The following is a 7,969-nucleotide window of genomic DNA, read 5'->3' on the forward strand; positions in this document are numbered from 1 at the left end:
CCAAGCCAGACCTCATATGCAGTCTCTCATGTGAGGGAACAAAGAGCCAACAGACAAAAGCTAACCATCACCTCACATGCAGTCTCTCATGTGAGAGAACAAAAAGGAAACAGACAAAAACAAAGAAAAGCTGACATCAGCCAATGAATGCAAATTTTCCCCTACGTCTTTCCCACACGGCGTTCCAGGGTTGAGGACAGGTACCCAAGAAGGAATGCAAAATACTATCTCGAATGGCCGTAAGGATTCTACAGACAACAAAACAGAATGAGGGTATCAGAGATTGGGAAGGCTTTAAATGGGGTAAGTGGGGAAGGCCTCTCCAAGGAGGGGACATAGAAGGAAGCATGAAATGAAGTGAGAAAGAGAACCACGTGGAGGACAAGTAAGACAAATCTGACAGTGATTAGGGTTATTACAAAAGTAAACAGGGTGCCATGCCAGAGGGGACTCCAGGGCCTGTTGTGTGTTTGTCTAAAAAGAGACAATTCTCCTGCACGCCATCATTACTGGTGTTGACATAAGAAACATCCAAACCTGTAGAGAATTTTTATAAGCGTTTTTTTTGAGCCAAACTGGCAGCATTGCCCAGAAGCAAGATCTCAAATATCCAGAGAATGAGTTTTATAGTTTCTTTATACATGTGGAATTAAGGAGGGAAAGTAAGGAAGATTATGTGAAGGTGGAAGAAGGTAGGTACAGGATAGCTAACAAGATCATGGGCTCCCTTGAGGGTGGTTACAACATCAAGGGGTCTGGAAAAGAGGATTACTGCTGGCATTTCAAAGGTGTGCTAACCTAGATGCACAACAACAATGGACAGGGCTTGCTTAAGGCACAGATAAACCTTTTACTAAAGAAGTTATATGCCTGGGGTGTGACTACCCACCATGACCTGCCCAGTTAGGAATTTACGACCAGATTACCCTGTGAGGTTACTTTTAGTTAGATTTATTACAGTGCCCCTTTTAAATCTACTCTGAACATGTGATGGATTTGCTTTTCACATGTGAGTGTCTGTAAAGCCAGGTGTAACGTAATGCCAGAGTTCAGCTCCCAGCAGATAAACACTGGATACAGTGAGGCTGAAGAAAAACAACAGAGCCACAGAGAGAGGGTTCATACCCAGGGTGGCCAGTGGAGACACAGGAAGCAACATTTGCACTCGCAGGGATCAGCCCCACAGCTTTATAGCATACAGAACAATAGTGGTTAGTGGCCAACTGGTTACAGCTGATGGCCAACTGGTTACATTAGTGTTTACACAGGGATGCATCCTATGCATGTGCGGGTTACATAACCGAGCCAGTACTTTTCCATGTGGGGCTGACAGCCTGGCTCTACTGTTCTCTTGGACCCTGTCCCAACAGTGTCTTAAACAGGTAGATTGACTCACTACTGTCAGAGGCAAGTCAACCCCACTTGCAANGGCGACGGCGTAGGCTGCAGCCCCTGTGGCAGTGGGTTGCCATGGGCTACCGTGTCTAGCCAGCAGCCAGCGTGAGCGGCCCTCAAGCCACCATGAGCGGCTGTCCAGAAGCCAGCAACTGATCTGCCTCGCCCGGGAAGAGCACAATGATGGTGCTAACTTGGGCCAGTGAAGCAATGTCCTCCACAACTAGACTGAAGAAAAAAACGACAGCAACTTGTCTGTTCCCCTTTCCTCAATCCCCCAGCGCTGTTCCCATCCCCCAATTCCCCAATAAAAATCTTAAAAAAAAAAACAGAGTAGGCTGAGTGCAGCAGACGGGGTCGATGTAAATCTAACCCATCTGCTCTTTTCCTTGGACACACAGCTAAACCTCAGGTCCCCGCTGCATCCTAAGAGGGACGGCCAACTGCTGAGTTCTCGAGCAGAATGACGGGAAGTGATGTGTGTGTGTGCAACTGGGTGAGACTCTATCCTTCCTCTCATTCCCCCTCTGCCAGCAGAACGATGCCAGGGTAATCATAACGCCACAGATGGATGACAGAGGCACATGGGTCTCTGAAAAACTGTGTGATATGAACTCCTACGCTGACCCACATGGACCCTGCCATGAGTGAGAAAAATATTTTTCATGTGTTGAGCCACTGAGATTTTGGAGGTTATCTGTTACTGCAGTGAGCGTTAACTGAGCCTAACTTAGCTAAGCGAGGCACAAAAACACCATGCCACTTCCCTATTGTCACAGGGCTGGTGAGGAGCAAAGGCAGGATTTAAGATCAAGCAGCTGGAACTCAGAGCCTCACTCTTACCTAACAGGACATATTCTTCCACCAGTGGCAGTAAAGAATGTGATGAGGTAGGAGGACAGAGGGACCTCAAGACAAAGGGCTCTACACAGACCCAGGCACCCAAGGAGACCACGACAAGAAGCTTCCCACGAATTCCAGAGGCAGTTGGTCCCCTCACAGTTAAGGCTGACATGACACCCACTGCCTAAATCTTGGCCACCCACCTTGACAGACACTTTGGGAGAGGCCTCTCTTCACCATCCATAGCTCCTGCCTGTGCTCTGATAGGTGGATCAGCTCTGATTTGGGAACTGGGCATCCTGTTTATGAAGAAAGAAATAAGATATTCATATTTTAGCAAAGACAAAAAGAAATGTCTCAGTGCTGTCTGGGGTTTCAGGACAGACAGGAGACCTTCCAAGGCTGTTGTTGTCCAAGTTGATCTATGACCTGGGAACCACGGCCAAGAATATCATCGCTGGGTCCTAAAGGCTGAGTGAGGTAGTGCTGGCTGTCTAGGCTGATCCATCGCCCTTGAACTCGTTTAGAGAACCCCCGAAATTGTTCAGATGCAGTCACAGGACCCACGAGCACCAGTGCTCATAGAACATTAATTATGACCATTGCTTTTGCTTTACACTGACCCACTTTTTATTTTAATATATATCTTAAAAAGATATACATTGTGTCAATTTGAGAAATTGAAAAACCTATTTCATTTGCCACAAATGGAAAGTTACTACAAGAAAATCAAGATAGCACTGTTAAGTCTCAGTGAGCTCACGCTGCCTGCTAAGGGTTGTGAGTCTGAGGCTGTCCCCTCTGTTGAAAAGGGAAATTATCAATAGTCAAAGGGGCATTAAAAAAGACAGCACAAAACAGATACTTTCTCCCTAAACAATCAGCAAGTAGGAAAGAGAAAAAGGAATGGCTTTCTCTGATCGTCCGTCAATGCCATTTGTCATGTTTGTACTCCCTAACATGGTCTCCCATACCAACAGGGGATCATGGCCCAGGCTTCAGGACACAAAGGACGAGCAGTTAGGCATCAGGGGCCAATGGAGCCTTTTAAATGAACCGTGTTGTTTAGAAAGATAGTAGGACTCACACAGATGCCTCCTGGCGTCCTGTCTTGCTCACTCATTTTCTGGACAACACCCCATCCATTACCCACGGGTCCTGCTGACTGGGCCATGAACCAACCAAGCCTGGCCACTCAGCGTCCATCTTGTGGGAATCTGGGGGAGGAACAAACAAGGGTCGGCCTGCGCCAAGCACTGGAGTGAGAGGTAAAGGGGAGTGTGGCCTCAGATGGCTATTGCATGCCACTAGGACATGGGTGCAGACAGCCAGGTGGAGAGGAGGACAGAAATGAAAAAAAACAGAGCGAGAAGTAGAGACAAGTTACTGGGGGGTTTCTTAGAACGAGGACAGGGGTGGCCACTTCTGGCTATCAACAGCCTGTGGCAGAAAAAGCCAATCTGCTGAGAATGGCACAAGGAGACTCACTTAGCGATACAAAGATCAGAAGTCCCTGAGGCCAAGAGCTAATCAGGATTTCTTCTATTTCCTGACTTTAGCCTTTCATGGTGCCCAACTGGCTATCTTGCCCTTGAATATTAAAAGAAACCCATATTGCCTCCTACAAATCCTTCTCCTTTGGTATCGGAGATATTTTGAGGGGAACTAACGTTTCTTGCCCAAAATTCTCTGTAGGAGATACAAGGGGACAAGGCAGGAGAAGGTAAAACCAATACATGTTAGGGTTGTGGGGAGAACACAGGGCATCCTGCAGAAATCTTCTGAACAAAAAGTGGAATGAAGGAGGCTGCAGGTCCCCAAAGAAAGCAGCAGTGAGGCCTTACCCAGAGAGACCAGGAGCCTACAGGTATCCAGCATCACTTCCCTGTATAGGGTTTTCTGGGCAGGCTTCAGCTGCCCCCACTCATCCTGGGTAAAGGTCACTGCCACATCCTTGAAGGTAATGGATGCCTGAAAAGTGAAACAGAGGTAGCTTCATTGGTCCAGGGCCAGTCAGATGGGATTAGAGCCGATGCCCAGTCATTGGTAAAGGACCATAGAGCCCCAAGGCCGGTAGCATTGAGCACTTGCTGGGAGCCTACCTCTATATGCCAGGTTCCAAGGAGTCAAACACCGCCACTGGACAGAATGTGACCGTGTCAGAGACAAAAGCTTTCTATGCCGAAACCATTCACGAAAGACACAAAACAATGGCAGGGCCATGGGGCCTGAGAGGCACAGACAGCAAGCGCTTTGGGGATGAAGAGGAACAGGGAGGTCATGACGATGATCAAAGCACCAATCATGACAAAAGCGGCAGCAGCTGAATCTTACTGGGCCTCACTGTGTGCCTGAGCCAGGCTGAGGCTTCACAGCCTTGTTCAGCTCTGGAGCTAGAGTCCGACTTTGAACATCGCCCACTGGGAATGATACTTGTCTGCTCTATAATCTGGGGGAAGTCAACTTCTTTCTCTGAGCCTTGATTTCACATCAATACAGTAGTAATTCCCACCTCACTAGGTTGTAGTGAGAATTAAAGAAAAAATGTTCATGAAGCAAACACTGGAGTGCTGGGCACATGTCAGTGCTTGGTGCTTTTCCTACTTAATCCACCCACAGCTATGATGGAAACACCATTATCATCTGTACGGCACAGCAGGTGACCTGAGGCTCAGGTGGCTCTAGCACGTCACCCACCCAGAGTCATGTGTCTCAGGAACACAAATAGAATCTGAATATCCGTAAAAGACCACACACTCTCACCCTCCTGGGACCACCTCAGAGCTACTCCCTGCCTGTGTACATACACTTTCATCTGGCTGGAAGGTCCACCACCCCTCTCATTCCCAAGTCGACATGTCAAAGGGACATCTCTCTGCCTTGCAAAGTTCACATTAGATGTAACCTTCGGGCCTCCCCAGTCCACTGTGGGTGGAAGGGTGATTAAGAACACAGGCTCTGGTGGTCAGTGGACTCCATATTGACTTTCGGCTACTTAGGGGCTATGTGACTTTTGGCGGGCCTCAAATTCCTCTTCTATAAAGCAGGGATGATAAAAGACCCTGACTCTGAGGAGGTGGGAATAACTCTGCCTCAGCACAGATCAAGTGCTAAACGAAGGCCTGCTGTTATGGTTGTTTTAGTTGCTATTTTTCCTCTTTGCTCCCAGAATACTCTGAAAAACAAACAAAAAATCAATCAAGCCCCCATCTCTGCTTTTGTAACTGTACCAGATTCTGTGCACAAAAATTTAGGAAGACAGGCAGGTAGGGATGGGGATGCTTTATCTAGAACTAGCAAGGCCAGGGAAAGACCCTTCTAAGAGGTGACATTGGTGCAGAGCTGGGAAGGAAGTAAGGAGGCAGCTCTGCAGAGATCTGGACGCAGTTTTCCAGGCTGGGGAAATTGCATGGTGTAATGAGGAAGGGGTGGGGGGTGGGGGGGGAGCACAGCTAGAGAGAGAGGACCCAATCCATTTATTTAGCAGTATACAACAGCAAAAGACAAAAGCAATTAAAGGGCAATTAAAACTAAACTATACACATTAATAACAAAGTTATGCCAAAGAAGTTCACCAAACCGTGGGAAGAGTACACTGGAGAGGTCGAGAACCAAAAGACCTCGCCAGGTCCGTGGCTGAAAACTGGGGTGTCCCCCAATACTGCAAGCTGCACGCAAGTTCCAGATAATGATGCTGATGAAAAAACGAAGATGAACTGCCAATTGAGGTCTGTCTTCTATATCTCTTCAGATGTACTTTAGAGCCAAGTTTTTGTTCCTGCCTCCCCTCTCAAGGAATAGCCAGTTCCGGGAGGGTTCGGCAGTTAATCATAAGGATGTTGTCTATCCAGCTAATGAAAACAACACCTACTGTTCTCACCTGGGACTACTGGCCCAAAGCCTTCTAAAGTATGGCAAGGTGCTTGTCATATCATCCTGACATAACTTAGCTACTTCTTCACTCCATCTGCTGATGCAGCGAAACAGACAGAAAGCAACATTATCTCACATCTCCCCTGCCGGGAATGAGGCAAGGGAGAATTCTCTCACCCCTGAGCTAAGAATTCTCTTAATCCTAAACTAACCAAGCCAGACCTCATATGCAGTCTCTCATGTGAGGGAACAAAGAGCCAACAGACAAAAGCTAACCATCACCTCACATGCAGTCTCTCATGTGAGGGAACAAAAAGGAAAGAGACAAAAACAAAGAAAAGCTAACATCAGCCAATGAATGAGAATTTTCCCAACATCTGCCCACACACAACTCGGCCTCAAAATTGGCATTCATTGGTAATAGGTTATTATCATCATCTCATGTCTCCCAATATGAGAGAGAAAAAGAGACAGACTGACCATCACCTTATGAGGGAAAACAGACCATCACCACCCCCCCTCCCAAAAAAAGAAACAGGCTAACAGAAACAATGGAGTCACATCAAGAGATATGAGAGAGGTGTTCATGGGGTTCATACCTGCGGTTAACATTACATTGAGAACATTGGTATAGGCACTAGCGTGAGCCCACCCCACCATCACATTTGTCCAACCATGATTTGGAACACACCAATAATTAGCATTAGAGGGGTACACTGTCAATCCCAATTCCCAATAATGTCCAGTCCAAATCTTTGGAGTCCAGTGTGCCTGACTGTGTCCTTCCAAGATTTGCACATAGATGGCCAGTTGGTACCGTTTTGCATCATTTACTCTATGGAAGTCCTGCTCCGGCAGATGCTGGTAGTTGCGCACAGGACTGGTCCAGAGCCTTGGCTGTGAGACAGTCCCGCCCACAAAGGTATTTCCTTGACAAGAGACAATGAGGAGCCATCCTACAATAAACTGTAGGTGGCTTGGGCTCTCAAATGTCCAGCCTTGAGATGGACCTATCCAGCCAAACCATCCGTGTTCAAAGCAGGCAACTGCAACGTCAACCTGAGCCTGCTGGTCAGCTACAACGTTGTGTATCCGATATGTATGAGTCAGGGACACACTGTCGGTTACTGCAGGTGAAATCGTTTTCAGAGCAAGATCCCCTATGTAGTTTTGTCGCTCATCATATCCATCAGCACAGACAGGGGAATGCACCTCTCATTATCACACTTGAACTTATGATTTAAACATGGTGAGTTATGGTACACACAAGTGTCAGGTTCATCAGAGCCATCAAGACAATCAGTGTCCAACAAAGCCCAACAACAGGCTAACCATTGTCTTTCAAAAGGGGTACAGGCCTTGGCGGCCTCTGGCAATTTTTTACTCTAAAAGTCCAAAGATGGACAAGATGAAAGAGGTGCACCAGTAAGTGGTGGCTGAGGCCAGAGAGCAGTGTGAAACTGAGGGGAGGAGGCAGAGGGCTGAACCTTTGGAGCACCTGATCAGAGAGGGAAATTGGATCCGAGGTATGGTCTACCTTCTTAACATTTAACCCCTTTTGTTTATATAGGCGCCACAAGTCCTCAGTTTTTTCCCCATCCAATTGTTCAAATGAAATGCCAGTCTTTGGTAAAGCTGGAAACATAGCCTTTCCTGGCACCCGAGTTTCCCCGCTCCCTTCCTTCCTCTTTTTGTTCTCCAGAGTTAACGTCCCGCTGATTTTGAAATACTGACCAATCTCTCATATCACCCCGTTCTTTTAAGGCCGAAATAACATCCTTCACTGGCTGTCTGTTTTTTTTGTAAGGAACAGGGACATCAATACTGCACGATACGGGGCGGGTGTGTGTGTGTGTGG

The 7,969-nt window shown here is 47.3% G+C and overlaps 1 protein-coding gene across 1 annotated transcript in view; it reads right to left on the reverse strand.

Annotated features, from left to right (window-relative positions):
* Positions 1-7,969, reverse strand: part of LOC109372035 (zinc finger protein 599-like) — a 45,105-nt gene that overhangs the window by 32,000 nt on the left and 5,136 nt on the right. The window contains exons 2-3 of the mRNA XM_019624876.1: positions 4,083-4,209; positions 2,442-2,537 (exon numbers count right to left, since the gene is read on the reverse strand). Coding sequence (XP_019480421.1) covers positions 2,442-2,537; positions 4,083-4,209 — 223 coding nt within the window. The remainder of the gene's footprint in view (positions 1-2,441; positions 2,538-4,082; positions 4,210-7,969) is intronic.

Source organism: Hipposideros armiger, unplaced genomic scaffold, assembly GCF_001890085.2.
Source record: "Hipposideros armiger isolate ML-2016 unplaced genomic scaffold, ASM189008v1 scaffold_609, whole genome shotgun sequence".
Lineage (NCBI taxonomy): Eukaryota > Metazoa > Chordata > Mammalia > Chiroptera > Hipposideridae > Hipposideros > Hipposideros armiger.